The 17,065-nt window shown below is 42.8% G+C and overlaps 1 protein-coding gene across 1 annotated transcript in view; it reads left to right on the forward strand.

Annotated features, from left to right (window-relative positions):
• LOC130357254 (gastrula zinc finger protein XlCGF57.1-like) overlaps positions 1-17,065 on the forward strand; it is a 36,892-nt gene that overhangs the window by 11,037 nt on the left and 8,790 nt on the right. The window contains exon 2 of the mRNA XM_056559870.1: positions 10,437-10,512. Within this exon, the coding sequence (XP_056415845.1) occupies positions 10,446-10,512 (67 nt within the window). The 5' untranslated portion in view covers positions 10,437-10,445. The remainder of the gene's footprint in view (positions 1-10,436; positions 10,513-17,065) is intronic.

Below are 17,065 nucleotides of genomic sequence, written 5' to 3' on the forward strand. Positions count from 1 at the left end.
GACCTGCTGTGCATGACGCAAGCACCTCGCCTGTGCTCGCAGTCATGTACAGGACATACGTGTACGTCCTGTTGTGTTAAGTACCATCGCACCAGGACGTACATTTACGTTCTTTGTCGTTAAGGGGTTAATCCGGAAGCGGAATTCTGCATCTATCCAGAATTCCTGACATCTTAACATCCCCTAAATGTTCATCCAATCAGCTGCAATCACTGGATCTTTTCTGCCCGGCAACAGAGCCTCTGGCTGGAGAATCTGCCCAGCAACAACTGGGGTAAGACCACCTGAGGAATAGAATAAAGGAGGGGGGAGACTGGACCGAACCAATAAATGTTTAATGACAACCATGACTAAAATAAAGGGGGAGGGGTAATTCTGTGTGTCCCCTCTATTATAAGGGGCTCTGTCATATATCTTCCTGTAGTTTAGGTTACATATTGTAGGTGGAGGAGGGTATAAAAGACCCCAGCATGGCTCATATGGGGGGAACTTACCAGGAGAATATACTTGGGACACTGGAGACACTGACTGGAGATAGAGACCTCAGTGTGCGGAGGGTCCATGTATGGTGACTAGAACATCTCTGAGGTGACTGGAAGTAGAAGGAATTGTAAGATATTATGGGGGAAATTTATCAAATCCTGTCCAGAGGAAAGTTGCTGAGTTGCCCATAGCAACCAATCAGATTGCTTCTTTCATTTTTGACAAGGAATCTGCAAAATGAAAGAAGCGATCTGATAGGTTGCTATGGGCAACTCAGCAACTTTCCTCTGGACAGGTTTTGATAAATCTCCCCCTTATATTTTTTCATTATATAGAAATATACAGTCATTGCCGTAAATGTTGTCACCCCTGAAATTTTTCAAGAAAATGAAGTATTTCTCACAGAAAAGATTGCAGTAACACATGTTTTGCTATACACATGTTTATTCCCTTTGTTTGTATTGGAACTAAACCAAAAAAGGGAGGGAAAAAAGGTAATTGGACATAATGTCACCAAACTCCAAAAATGGGCTTGACACAATTATTGGCACCCTTTCAAAATTGTGGAAAAAGAAGATTGTTTCAAGCATGTGATGCTCCTTTAACCCCTTAAGGACTCAGCCCATTTTGGCCTTAAGGACAATTTAATTTTTACGTTTTCATTTTTTCCTCCTCGCCTTCTAAAAATCATAACTCTTTTATATTTTCATCCACAGACTAGTATGAGGGCTTGTTTTTTGCGCGACCAGTTGTCCTTTGTAATGACATCACTCATTATATCATAAAATGTATGGCGCAACCAAAAAACACTATTTTTGTGGGGAAATTAAAACGAAAAACGCAATTTTGCTAATTTTGGAAGGTTTCGTTTTCACGCCGTACAATTTATGGTAAAAATGACGTGTGTTCTTTATTCTGAGGGTCAATACGATTAAAATAATACCCATTATTACATACTTTTATATTATTGTTGCGCTTAAAAAAAATCACAAACTTTTTAACCAAATAAGTACGTTTATAATCCCTTTATTTTGATGACCTCTAACTTTTTTATTTTTCCCTATAAGCGGCGGTATGGGGGCTCATTTTTTGCGCCATGATCTGTACTTTTTTTTGATACCACATTTGCATATAAAAAACTTTTAATACATTTTTTTATAATTTTTTTTTAATAAAATGTATTAAAAAAGTAGGAATTTTGGACTTTTTTTTTTCCCGTTCACGCCGTTCACCGTACGGGATCATTAACATTTTATTTTAATAGTTCGGACATTTACGCACGCGGCGATACCAAATATGTCTATAAAAAATTTTTTTTACGCTTTTTGGGGGTAAAATAGGAAAAAACGGACGTTTTACTTTTTTATTGGGGGAGGGGATTTTTCACTTTTTTTTACTTTTACTTTTACATTTAAAAAAAAAATTTTTTACACTTGAATAGTCCCCGTAGGGGACTATTCATAGCAATACCATGATTGCTAATACTGATCTGTTCTATGTATAGGACATAGAACAGATCAGTGTTTTCGGTCATCTCCTGCTCTGGTCTGCTCGATCACAGACCAGAGCAGGAGACGCCGGGAGCCGGACGGAGGAAGGTAAGGGGACCTCCGTGCGGCGTTATGAATGATCGGATCCCCGCAGCAGCGCTGCGGGCGATCCGATCATTCATTCAAATCGCGCACTGCCGCAGATGCCGGGATCTGTATTGATCCCGGCACCTGAGGGGTTAATGGCGGACGCCCGCGAGATCGCGGGCGTTGGCCATTGCCGGCGGGTCCCTGGCTGCGTTCAGCAGCCGGGATCAGCCGCGCATGACACGGGCATCGCTCCGATGCCCGCGGTTATGCATAGGACGTAAATGTACGTCCTGGTGCGTTAAGTACCACCTCACCAGGACGTACATTTACGTCCTGCGTCCTTAAGGGGTTAAACTCACCTAGGGCAAGTAACAAGTGTGGGCAATATAAAAATCAAAATGAACTAGATTAAGCCAAAATCCTTCTGTCTTGTGGACAGATGAGACCAAGATAGATCTTTTTGGTAAAGCACATCATTCTACTGTTTACCGATAACGGAATGAGGCCTACAAAGAAAAGAACACAGTACCTACAGTGAAATATGGTGGAGGTCAGTGATGTTTTGGGTTGTTTTGCTGCCTCTGGCACTGGGGGCCTTGAATGTGTGCAAAAAATCATAAAATCTGAGGATTACCAACGGCTTAAAAGTAGTAAAACTTAATTTGAAAAAATCTCTTTATTTTTTTTATTTTGAAGAAATAAAAGTTGTGTTTTCAGGTCAGTGTCATATATTGTGAATAGTAGACCCCCCCCCCTTCATATCTCAGTGAGGTTCAGGACGGCACTGCCTACTGTAATCCATGGAATACTGTTAGATAATTATACCGGTCATATTGTGTGACACGGTCACCATTAGAGAGAAATAAATTATTTACTCTAATTAAGTAAACAATTATACATTTATTATAGGCTCATAGACAAATATGGCAGACAGAACAAATTAGTAAATCTTGTATAAATAACAGTTGCATAAATGTTACAATAATGACAGTGGGAGGTGTAGGTATGTTCTTAGAACCGTCTCACCAACAGGTTTGTGTGGACTGGATCCATCATGGAAAGTTCATCTAAGATGGCTTCCTCCTTCTTCAGACTGGTTTTGGCTCCGCCTCCTTCCTCTTTAGCTTGGCTTGGCTTCCTCCATCAGTCTTGCTTCCTTGTTACTTAATGAATGAAGCTGCCCCCTGGTGATGCAGTCTTCTTATATTCCACACTTATGGGTGTGTTCTTTACATATGTGGGCGTGGTTATACTAAGTCTTATATCCATAAATATACTTGTCTCTATATATCTCCTTCTAGTGGGTTGGCTTGAATATATATATATATATATATATATATATATATATATATATATATATATTTACCTTAAGAGTGTAAACATTATGTCCTGCTTAACTTGTAATCCGATTGGACATTACTTCCCTGTACAAATATGGTAGGCCTGTAGGTTCAACCGTGACTATCCTAGAATAGTATGCATAGCTCTAGCTAAGCAATATCTATCTATAGTATTCAGCTATAGCTTAACTGTTTTAAAGGTCATGGCATCCATTTTAGGTTTGACTCTTGTCAGCCATCTTGTATACCCTTGCATGAGCTATCATTGTATATTAAATATTTTTACATTTATTCACCTAGAGTCGTCCTCATGTATTGTCATTTTCTGTCATGTTGAGGTCTCGTTCCTCTTTGTGTCATAAACCTTCTTTATATGTGCAGGAAATATGGAGGTTTGGTCTGTGAAATCCTTATAATAGGTTGTATGTGATATAATTTGGAGAATTACATCTATGTGAGATAAAGATGGAGAGTTCTGTGTATGGTGTCATGTCTGGAGGTGGAGGGACGCAAGACATCATGGTTTCCAGTATACATGTTGTTGTGCTCTCCCCCTCCCCCACCTTTTCCCCACAGGTTGTTTCTGTACTTAGTTATTCTGCCCAGCAACAGCTGTTCTGATAAGAGATGGATTCCTGGTTCTGATTGGATGTCCAGATTCTGCCCAGCAACCGAGATCTTCTGCCCAGCGATGCTTCTGCCCCCCAACAGCATTCTGATTGGCTACAGGCCCAACGACGGGAACAGGTTTTTCCCCCTAAATACAGGACTCTGGTGTCTCCAGCTCAGTCAGCCTGTGGTGAAGATTAGGAGAAGGGAAGTCATGTGTGGACATGTTTATTATTACAGTTCTGGAATTTTATTATTACTGATTTGGTTTAACCCCTTAATGGCTTAACCCCTTTGACCTTAAGGACACAGCCATTTTTTGCAAACCTGACCTGTGTCACTTAATGCATTAATGACTCTGGGATGCTTTTACTAATGAATTTGATTCCGTGATTGTTTTTTCATGACATATTCTAATTTAAGATTTAATGATCGTTGATCATTGCATCATTTCCTTGTGAAAAATACAAAAATGTCATGAAAATTTTTAAGGAAATTGCGCATACCAAAATAAATGATATATTAATTCACATATACAATACGTCTACTTTATGTTGGCATCATAATGTTTTCATGTTTTTCCTTTTTGAAGACATTAGAGGCCTTCTAAGTATAGCAGCAATTTTCCAAATGTTCACAAAAAATTCAAAATCTGTATTTTTTTGTGACCAGTTCAGTTTGACATGGATTTGAGTTGCCCTTCTGTAAGAAATCCTCCATAAATAACCCACTATAGAAACTGCACCCCTCAAAGAATTCAAAAGGACATTCGGAAAGGTTAACCCTTTAGGTCTTGGTCTTGTAGTACCATTTGTTCATTTTTGCAAGGGGTAAAATGAGGAAAAGTCCCCCAAAATTTGTACCCAATTTCAAGAATTGAAATACCTCATATGGCGATATAAAGTTATCTACGGGGGGCTCAGAAGGAAAGGAGCCACATTGGGGTTTTGAAGAGAGAATTTGAAGAGAGAATTTTGCTGAAATGGTTTTTGGGGGCCATTTAGGAAGCCCCCATGGTGCCAGAACAGCAAAGAACCTCCCACATGGCACACCATTTGAGAAACTTAACCCCTCAAGGAACGTAACAAGGGGTACAGTGAGCCTTAACACCTCACAGGTATTTGATGAATTTTTGTGATGTGAAAATGAAAAGCGTATTTTTTCCCCACTAAAATGCTGGTGTTATCCCAATTTTTTCATTTTCCCAGAAGGTAATAGGAAAAAAAGCCCCCAAAATTTGTAACCCCATATGTGGATGTAAAGTGCTCCGTGAGCGCACTACAGGGCTCAGAAGAGAAGGAGATAAATTTGGCTTTTGGACAGAGAATTTTGCTGAAATGGTTTTTGGGGGGCATGTTGCATTTTTGAGCAAGAACAGCAAAAAAAAAAAAACACATGGCACACCATTTGGGAAACTACTCCCCTCAAGGAACGTAACAAGGGGTATAGTGAGCCTTAACACCCCACAGGTGTTTGACGAATTTCCTTTAAAGTTTGACATGGAAATGAAAAATTTTCCTTTTTATTTTTTACTAAAATGCTGGTGTTATCCCAAATTTTTTATTTTCACAAGAGGCAATAGGAGAAAAGTACCCCTAAAATTTGTAGCCCAATTTTTTTTCCTTCCATGCGCCTTCATTGATTCAGCGATGGACACGGTGAGTGCGGGATTATCATATCTCATTTACTATCATTTTTAGTACTCATTTTTCTGATCGGTGCACCACTTATACCATCCTATGCATTTTTTTTATTGCTTGAGTTGCATCCATGTAATTTCTCCATCTATATTACATTAGTGAACTGTGCCTCCTCTATCTCTTCCTTGCTTGGATTACTTTGAAGTTTTTCCCGGTGAGCATATGTTTACAGTATGCGCACCTACCACATTTGTGGTTACCTTGTGGCGTTGATTGGTTTAACCATGTTCTATTCTGGTTTCCACTACACCCCTCAAGGAATGTGACAAGGGGTAACGTGAGCCTTAACACCCCACAGGTGTTTGACGAATTCCCATTAAAGTTTTATTTTTTATCACTAAAATGCTGCTGTTACCCCAAATTTTTCATTTTCACAAGGAGAATTTTTACAAATTTAAGTAAGGAAATACCCTATATGTGGACGTAAAGTGCTCTGCAGGCGCACTACAGGGCTCAAAAGAGAAGTAGCGACATTGGGCTTTTGGAGAGAGAATTTGGTTGGAATGGAAGTCGGGGGCCATGTGCATTTAAAAAGCCCCCATGGTGCCAGAAAAGTGCCCCGCCCCCCACACTGGCCTTTTACAGATCTTTGGAACAGTGGGCTGTGCAAATAAGAAATAAAACATTTTCATTTTCACAGACCACTGTTCCACTGACAGCCGAAGGGCATGCTGGGAGTTGTAGTTATGCAACCGCTGGAGGCACACTTTTTCATAGAAAAAATGTGCCTCAATCTGTTGCATAACTGCAAGTCCCAGCATGCACAGACAGCCAAAGGGCAGGCTGAGAGTTGTAGTTGTGCCTCCAGCTGTTGCATAACTACAACTCCTAGCAAGCCCTTTGGTTGTCAGTGCGTGCTGGGAGTTGTAGTTTTGCAGCTGCTGGAGGCACATTTTTTTTTTGCTGGAAGTTGCACTAATGCAACAGCAGAAGGCACACAGGCATTACCTCCTGCTGCTTCTCCCCTTGACCTGCTGCCGCTGCCCACCACTGCTGCCCATCCTCAACCACTGCTGTCACCTCCGGACCCTGCTGCCTATAAGGTGATCATCGCCGCTGCCCATCACCCGCCCAGCGGGACCCGAGATTGGTCAGCCACTCTAGGCCGATCAATCACGGGGATCGCGAGGTGGCACCAGTGCCACCTCACTCGTGCTGGGCAATGGTGATTGGTCCAGTGTCAGCAATCACCTTTATTTTCCGAGTCACCTGGTCACCAGTGACCTTATTGACCTGGAAAAGCCGTGATTCGCTGGTCAGAATTGACTGGCGAATCACAGCGATCACCGACAAGGGGTTTTCCAGTGGAAATAATATTTTTTTTTTTTCAACTGGTGCCACAAAGTTATACAGATTTGTAAATCAGTTTTGTTTAGAAATCTTAATCCTTTCAGTACTTAACAGCTGCTGTATATTACAGAGGAAGTTGTATTTCTTTCTGGAATTCTTTTCTGCCTGAAACAAAAAACACAAATCGCCAGCACAACTTCCTAATACACGGGTGCATGCTGCTATGGCAAATGCAAAGTCTACAAACACAAAGATTGCAGCGCCACATTATATCAAAAAAAGAAAAAAAATAAATTTTTTTTTTTTTTTTTTTTATCTCAGAATTTTTTTATCAGAATTTTTTAAGGCTCTCAGCGCACTTTTTGATCAAAACGTGTCCCCCCATCCACCACGTGGAGGTGGCCGTTTTCGGATGGGTCCCTAACATACATCATGAGTTTAACATAACTCTCACATCTGCTGTGCATATAGCCTCTTGTCTGGGTGTTATGCTAGATCCATTATCAATTTAAAGTCCCTCCTGGGAAAAGGGGGAGGGGTGCATGGCTAGAGAGGGTGCCATTCCCTCAAAGTTACATAAAACAAAAAACACAAATCGCCAGCACAACTTCCTAATACACGGGTGCATGCTGCTATGGCAAATGCAAAGTATACAAACACAAAGATTGCAGCTGCACATTATATAAAAAAAAAAGAAAAAAAAATTCAAAATATTTTTTTTTATCTCAGAATTTTTTTATCAGAATTTTTTAAGGCTCTCAGCGCACTTTTTGATCAAAACGTGTCCCCCCATCCACCACGTGGAGGTGGCCGTTTTCGGATGGGTCCCTAACATACATCATGAGTTTAACATAACTCTCACATCTGCTGTGCATATAGCCTCTTGTCTGGGTGTTATGCTAGATCCATTATCAATTTAAAGTCCCTCCTGGGAAAAGGGGGAGGGGTGCATGGCTAGAGAGGGTGCCATTCCCTCAAAGTTACATAAAACAAAAAACACAAATCGCCAGCACAACTTCCTAATACACGGGTGCATGCTGCTATGGCAAATGCAAAGTATACAAACACAAAGATTGCAGCTGCACATTATATAAAAAAAAAAGAAAAAAAAATTCAAAATATTTTTTTTTATCTCAGAATTTTTTTATCAGAATTTTTTAAGGCTCTCAGCGCACTTTTTGATCAAAACGTGTCCCCCCCCATCCACCACGTGGAGGTGGCCGTTTTTGGATGGGTCCCTAACATACATCATGAGTTTAACATAACTCTCACCTCTGCTGTGCATATAGCCTCTTGTCTGCCTGACCACAGTGCTCTTTGCTGACACCTCTGTCTATGTCTGGAATTGTCCAGAGTACGAGCAAATCCTTATAGAAAATCTCTCCTGCTCTGGACAGTTCGTTTTATGGACAGAGGTGTCAGCAGAGAGCACTGTGGTCAGACTGAAAAGAACTCCAGAAAGAAATACAACTTCCTCTGTAGTATATAGCAGCTGAAAAGTACTGGAAGGATTAAGATTTTTAAATAGAAGTAATTTATAAATCTGTTTAACTTTGTGGCAGAAGTAAGAAAGCAAGCAGTCAGCTCACAGTGTGTTACAATCAATCATCCGATCCTGGAGGATCCTTCCAAGGAAGCACGGAGAGAAGTGGGGCCAGAACCCAGACAGGAACAGTAGAAGAAAATGTAGATAAACCAGATTCCCAGAACTTCAATTCTTTATTTAATCCATTAAAATGTATTCAATAAAGAATTGAAGTTCTAGGAAGCCGGTTTATCTACATTTTCTTCTGTTAACTTTGTGGCACCAGTTGATTTAAAAAAATGTGTTTTCCACCGGAGTACTCCTTTAAGTATCTGGTATTTTGGTTAGAATTATTCTTCACTATTCGGACCAATATATGGAGGGTTAAATTAATTTATCAACCTATAGATCCCTATTAATAGGAATCCAAAAATCCCTAATTTCCCATGTATATTCTCTTTATGGTGAACCCACAAGCTTTAATAAAGTAATTGTGCATGAACATATAATGAAAACTCACATGAGTTAAAAATTGGCAGAGCAGCAGCTCAGTGTTTGGACTGATATCTAGCTACTGTATATCAAGGCCAGTATACTCTAGCCTAATCTGATTGACTCTGCTAAAGTGGAGATGCCCGGCGTGCCTGCAGTGCACGCTGAGCAGATTCTGAGCTACTGCTTTGCTTTATATTAAAATTGAGTCCCTACTCTGCCCCCCTCGACATGTTTCGCTGCCTCTGCAGCTTTATCAAGAGGTAGCGGGCATGTAGCGGGACTCAATTTTAATATAAAGCAAAGCAGTAGCTCAGAATCTGCTCAGCGTGCACTGCAGGCACGCCGGGCATCTCCACTTTAGCAGAGTCAATCAGATTAGGCTAGAGTATACTGGCCTTGATATACAGTAGCTAGATATCAGTCCAAACACTGAGCTGCTGCTCTGCCAATTTTTAGCTCATGTGAGTTTTCATTATATGTTCATGCACAATTACTTTATTAAAGCTTGTGGGTTCACCATAAAGAGAATATATATGGGAAATTAGGGATTTTTGGATTCCTATTAATAGGGATCTATAGGTTGATTGGTTAGAATTATGTCGCTATTTATTCTTGGTGAAGAACTATTTTTGATTAAATTATAATGTATTAACCTTATCCACCAGCTCAGTTGTGTATTTATTTTAGAGTTAAGTTGGGTGGGACCTATGGGGCCATGTAACTCATCAGGAGAGAAAATGCTGATTGTTTCCCCTGATTATCATATGAAAAGGTCTCGGAGTATCCCCGGTATCTCTTACAGATGTAATTAGGGGTGTGACCAATATGTCTCCACCCTACAATACAATGTGTAAATGAAGGCTGATCCCAGGAGGCCATAGAATGCTAAAACTGGTTGGACAGGTTCTTGCCCCATCATTCTTACTTTACATATTGTAGGTGGGGGAGGGGAGGCCAATCTGATGGTGAAAAGGGTATAAAAGACCCCAGCATGGCTCATATGGGGGAACTTACCAGGAGAATATACTTGGGACACTGGAGACACTGACTGGAGATAGAGACCTGAGTGTGTGGAGGGTCCATGTATGGTGACTAGAACATCTCTGAGGTGACTGGAAGTAGAAGGAATTATAAGATATTGTAATTGTTTCATATTTGTTGTTTATGCCATGTGTATATTGTATGTGGGCTGGTAGGGTTGTGTCCAGGGCGGCTTTTTAGTCCCAGTCTGGCCCTGTCTGCGGCCATCACTGAACCCCACAATAATAGTAGGAAAGAGACTGGGATGATTGTTGATCCTATGTGATCACCACTTGAGGAGATCCTTGTGCAGATTGGTTCATACCTTCTAGGGGGGATGTAACACTCACCTGGATAGAAGATAAACTAAGGTTCCTTTATGTTTTTTCCTCAGGTCTATAATATGGAATCTTTGCCGGAAAGTTCTGGAGGAACAATGAGCGGACTAGAAAACCCCATATCAGAGAATGGTAAGAGCCTTTCATACATCTTATGTTTTATTCTGTCATTATAAATTGCAGACTGAGGTTCCTTAAGATATTTCTTCCTGCTTTTTAGTGGTGGAGATGTATATTGTATTGATAGCGCGCATCATAGACAGGGAGTGGGCGCAGGGAAGAACACAGGTCAGGGAGATAAAGTGACGCGTTTCAGGTGTTCATACTAAAAACTATCTTCCACAGCCATGTGTATATAAAGATCACATGATCTCCTACCAATAGGACTGGAAAGCATGTTTACCCTTCACATACATGATCATAAGAGAGGAAAGTATTATAACATTATGAATTCAGGTAGAAGAAACAGACATGGCCGCACATCTACATATTGTATTTAGATCTAATTGCTTCTCTGCATAAATTCAAAAACTAACAGATTGTTAGTATACATTTTGATCAAAAGGTACAAGCCCACTCGCCACGTCAAGGCCGCCTAATTTGAGTGGGTCCCTAACGTCCCTAGCATAAAATGGCGTAGCACTGGGCGGCGACCACCACCGCCGCGACACCAGTGCCCACAGGGGGAACGACCCACTGGCAGAGCGGCCCCAATGTCACTCAAACCAGTCTATGGGCCGCACCCCCCCGCAGACACGGCGCCACGGCAGCAACGGACGCCGCACAGCACCACACCAGTGTGAACAAGGTGTAAAATCTCACTTACCATGCGCTCCCAGTCAGACTGGGAGGCTGCTAGGAAAGAAAAGGCCCTTGTGTAGCTAACTACTACTTATATAGGGTTGGGCTGAGGGGTTGGGGCAGAGTGCAGACACATGTTAAAACAAAAAAAAGGAGGGGATAGAAAACACAATGTGAATTCAGGTAGAAGAAACAGACATTGTCGCACATCTACATATTGTATTTAGATCTGGTTGCTTCTCAGCATAAATTCAAAAACTAACAGGTTGTTAGTATAACATTATAATTGTATAAGTAAACCTTTTGGTCTTTTTTTATTGTTATCTTGGCTATTTTTGCTCAGCTTGCTGGGTGCTGTAGTACCTTACATGTTTTGGTATGCTTTTCTGTCTGGAGAGTATTACAATTCCCTGTACTCTTTGTGCCTTTCTTCTCTTGTGATCATGTATGTAAAGGGTTAAAGGGGTATTCCAGGCCAAAACTTTTTTTTATATATCAACTGGCTCCGGAAAGTTAAACAGATTTGTAAATTACTTCTATTAAAAAATCTTAATCCTTCCAATAGTTATTAGCTTCTGAAGTTGAGTTGTTGTTTTCTGTCTAACTGCTCGCTGATGACTCACGTCCCGGGAGCTGTGCAGTTCCTATGGGGATATTCTCCCATCATGCACAGCTCCCGGGACGTGACCTCATCATTGAGCAGTTAGACAGAAAACTTCAGAAGCTTATAACTATGGGAAGGATTAAGATTTTTTAATAGAAGTCATTTACAAATCTGTTTATCTTTCCGGAGCCAGTTGAAAGGTTTTGCCTGGAATACCCCTTTAATATTTTCTTCAGTTACTACTTAAAGAAGATCATGTGATCTTTAGTCATAGATGGCCGGGACTTGATAGTTTTTAGTATGACAAAAAAAACAAAAAAAAAAAAGGTTTACTTATACAATTATGTTATAATACTTTCCTCTCTTAGGATCATATATGTGAAGGGTAAACATGCTTTCCAATCCTATTTGTAGGAGATCATGTGATCTTTATATACACATGGCTGTGGACAGATAGTTTTTAGTATGACTAAGGGCGATATGAACACCTGAAACGCGTCACTTTATCTCCCTGACCTGTGTTCTGTCATTTTAATGTAATGGAATAAAGAATCTTGGATTTCATCCTACATCTCTGCTGGTTCTTCTTGTTCTTATATAGAATCTGTTCCATGTGACTTGTAAGTATCCAATATGATGTTCATATTCAAGAGGGGATCAAACATATAAGTCTGGACACTATAGGCCTTTAGGTGTAACCTCTCTTCTGGGTAAAATCTTTGAAGGTTTTCTAAGAGGTTCTATCCTGAGGTATCTCAGTGACAATAACCATATCACACACCTCAGTATTGGTGTATGAGGGATCGGTCCTGTCAATCCAATCTGATCACATTCAATGAGCAGGGCCGTTCTAGTTGTCTTTGAGTCTATGAGATACAAAGGGTTTAAAAATATAGGAAGATATGTGTCAATAACTGACTATAAGAAACAGTGATGGGGTATTAAACCCTTTCTACCCCATCATTTACTATAATGATATGGCGGTATTAAGGGTGCATGGAGCGGACCAGAGGCGGCTCTAGACTTTTTGAGGCCTTAGGCGAAAATAAGTCTGAGGTCCCCCAAGCGCGATAAAAAGAAGAAAAAGAAAGTAAGCAGGCGATATTAAAATTAACTGTATAAATTGCATATTTTAAGGCAAACTTTTTAATATATATCATAACCTCACTATTCACAGCTCTTGAAATCTTATTTTCTAATTAAATTAGTCTACTAAATATCTATACACAAACATTGGGTATAGATTAAAAAAAAAAAAAAAGGGTCTGATTACTCAGTTATTCTTGTTGGTGTCTCCTAAAACTGAAATAAAGTTGTCAACAGGGTATTCAAAGAACACTATAGAATCAGGAACACAAATGTGTATTCCTGGCCCTATAGTGGTAAACTATTTAGCATCCCACATCCCCTATAAATTTAGAAAAAAAGGTACCTTACCAGCCACCCCTGTGCAAATCAGCTCAAATGTACATGGCGCTCTCACTCCTGAGCCTTGTTGTGCGTCCGCAGAGCATTTTACGTCCACATATGGGGTATTTCCGTACTCAGGAGAAATTGCGTTACAAATTTTGGGGGCTTTTTTTCCCTTTTACCTTTTGTGAAAATAAAAAGTATGGGGCAACACCAGCAAGTTACTGTAAAAAAATATATTTTTTTTTTACAATAACAGACTGGTGTAGACCCCAACTTTACCTTTTCAGAAAGGGTAAAAGGAGAAAAAGCCCCCCAAAAGTTGTTAGGCAATTTCTCCCGATTACAGAAATAGCCCATATGTGGTTCTAAACTGTTGCCTTGAAATACGACAGGGCTCCGAAGTGAGAGAGCACCATGCTCATTTGAGGCCTAAATTAGGGATTTGCATAGGGATGGACATAGGGGTATTCTCCATCAGTGATTCCCAAACAGGGTGTATATGTAGTGTTTTACTTTTTATTTTGTGTAGTGTATTGTAGTGTTTTTAGGGTACATTCACATGGGCAGATTCACAGCGAGTTTCCCGCTGGGAGTTTGTGCTGCAGTGGAAAATTTGCTGCATCTCAAACTTGCATCTCAAACTCGCTGTCAACCCGCCCATGTGAATGTACCCTGTGCAAACCTGTTGCAAAACTACAACTCCCTGCATGCCCTTTGGCTGTCCGTGCATGCTGGGAGTTGTAGTTCTGCAACATCTGGAGGGCCGCAGTTTGGGGACCACTGTGCAGTGGTCTTCAATCTGTGCTATTCCAGATGTTGCAAAACTACAACTCCCAGCATGCCCAGACAGTCCAGGAATGCTGGAAGTTGTAGTTTTGTAACATCTGGCCCTTCAGATGTTGCCGAACTACAACTCCCAGCATGCCTGGGCAATCTGGGCATGCTTGGAGTTGAAGTTTTGCAACATCTGTAGGGCTACAGTTTGGACACCCCTATTTAGTGGTCTCCCAACTGTTCTCCTCCAGTTGTTGCAAAACTACAACTCCCAGCATGCCCTTCGGCTGTCTGGGCATGCTGGGAGTTGTAGTTTTGCAACAACTGGAGGCACACTGGTTGGGAAATATTGTTTCCTAACTCAGTGTTTCTCAACCCGTGTTCCTCCAGCTGTTGCAAAACTTCAACTCCAAGCATGCCCAGACTGTCCAGGCATGCTGGGAGTTGTAGTTCTGCAACATCTGAAGGGCCAGATGTTACAGAACTACAACTTCCAGCATGCCTGGGCTGTCTGGGCATGCTGAGAGTTGTAGTTTTGCAACATCTGGAAGAGCACTGTAACGCCGAGCGCTCCGGGCCCCGTTTCCCCTCCAGAGCGCTCGTGGCGTTACTCTCCTGCTTGCAGCGCCCCGGTCAGCGAGTCTGACCGGGAGTGCTGCTCTGTGTCCCTCGGCGGGGATGCGATCCCTGTGGCGGGACGTGCCCGCCCGCGGGTCGCATCCCGTGTCACTCACTGGCCCCGTCCTTCTGCTCAGTCCCGGAGCGCGCGCGACCCCGCTCTCTAGGGCGCATGTGCGTCGGGTCTCTCAGATTTAAAGGGCCAGTGCACCATTAATTGGTGCCTGGCCCAATTAGTTCCAAGCACTCCCCACACCATAAAAACCCACTTCCCCTTCCTGTCCCTGCCGGATCTTGTTGCCTTGTGCCCTGAGAAAGCGTTTCTGTGTGTTCCATTGCCTGTGTATCCAGACCCTTGCCGTTGCCCCTGACTACGAACCGTTGCTGACTGCCCAGACCTTCTGCTACGTCCGACCTTGCTTTTGCCTTGTCTTTGTGTACCGCGCCTGTCTCAGCTGTCAGTGAGGTTGAGTCGCTATCGGGTGGAACAACCTGGGGGTTACCTGCCGCCTCAAGTCCATCCCGCTTTGCGGCGGGCTCTGGTGAAAACCAGTAACCCCTTAGATTCCGTTCCCCTGGTACGGCCCACGCCATCACCTCACTGACATAGAGGATCCACCACCCGTGTCCTCCCCGCATACCAGTCCGGATCCTGACAGTAGATCCGGCCATGGATCCCGGTGAGGTTCCGCTGCCCAGTGTCGCTGACCTAACCTCCGTGGTCGCCCAGCAATCACAGCAGATCGCGCAACAAGGACAACAGCTGACTCAGTTGACCGCTATGCTGCAACAGCTTCTGCCGCAACAACAGCAACCATCTCCTCCGCCAGCTCCTGCATCTCCTCCGCAGCGAGTGGCTGCTCCCAGTTTCCGCCTGTCTCTTCCAGACAAGTTTGATGGGGACTCTAAACTGTGCCGTGGATTCCTGTCCCAGTGTTCCCTACACCTGGAGATAATGTCAGACCAATTTCCTACAGAACGGTCTAAGGTGGCATTCGTGGTCAGCCTCCTGTCTGGAAAGGCCTTGTCATGGGCCACACCGCTTTGGGACTGCAACGATCCTGCCACTGCTATAATCCATTCCTTCTTCTCAGAAGTACGTAGTGTCTTTGAGGAGCCAGCCCGGGCTTCCTCAGCCGAAACTGCTTTGCTGAATCTTGTCCAAGGGAGTTCTTCAGTGGGCGAATACGCCATCCAGTTCCGCACCCTCGCCCCTGAGCTATCCTGGAACAATGAGGCCCTCTGCGCGACCTTCAAGAAAGGCTTATCCAGTCACATCAAAGATGTCCTGGCCACACAAGAAATTCCTGCTAACCTGTCTGAACTCATCCATTTGGCCACCCGCATCGACATGCGTTTCACGGAAAGACGCCAGGAGCTTCGTCAGGAAAAGGATCTTGTTCACACCAGGCGGTTTTCCTCCCAGGCTCCTCTCTTCCAACGTCCTTTGCAATCTGTTCCTGTGCCTCCTGCCGAGGAGGCTATGCAAGTGGATCAGTCTTGCCTGACCCATCAAGAGAGGACTCGCGGTAGGAATGAAAACCTGTGTCTATACTGTGCTAGCACCGAACATTTCCTAAAAGACTGTCCTATTCGTCCTCCACGTCTGAAAAACGCACCCACTCGCCTAGGTGAATTCTACCTCTCCACGATTGACTTTACCTGTGCTGATTGCTATACCCGCTAATGCTACTTCCTTCTCCGTTGTGACCTTCTTGGACTCGGGTTCAGCAGGAAGTTTCATTGACTCCTCCCTAGTCAACACAATTAACATTCCATCGCAACAAAGAAGAAGAGAAATAATCGGCAACTCACCGCGGCCAGCTGAGTAAATCTTCTTTTATTTCATACTCACAATAATCTCAAATGGGAAGAGGGTAGTGGGGGGACACAGGATGGCGACCAAGCTCCGTTTCGCACGATGTTCGTGCTTCCTCCGGCCATGTTAACCAAACCTTAGACTGTGACTATATACAGGTAAGTGAAGGTGTGCTTCCAATCACTCCCCTGAATCCGGGTCATGTGACCCGATGATCTGGGAAGGAGGGGGAGGTACCTTTCTGTCTAGAAGCAGGCTGCCAAATCAGTCCGATCGTTTAACCCTAAAACTCCTGTCGCGCTGGTTTTAACTATCCATAGAGTTTCAGCACGAAGGAGTTTTTGGTCAATCCGTTCGCCTTTACTGAACTGTACTTTTTCCAACCCTAGGAAGCGCAGGACCTCTGGGTTGTTCTCATGTGCGTCCTTTACATGGGCTATTAACAGAGTCGCACCCGGTCTCCCCGTCCGTATGGCATAATAATGCTCTCTGATACGAACGCGGAGTTGGCGACTGGTATGTCCTATGTAAAAGAAGCCACATGGGCACAATATAGCATATATGACATTAACAGTTCTACAAGTGATCAGCTCGTTAATAGTATGATATATGGAGCCCAGCCTTATGCTTTTTGTTTCCCAGCAAAACCTACAAAA

The sequence above is a fragment of the Hyla sarda genome, chromosome 2, assembly GCF_029499605.1.
Source record: "Hyla sarda isolate aHylSar1 chromosome 2, aHylSar1.hap1, whole genome shotgun sequence".
In the NCBI taxonomy this organism is placed as follows: domain Eukaryota; kingdom Metazoa; phylum Chordata; class Amphibia; order Anura; family Hylidae; genus Hyla; species Hyla sarda.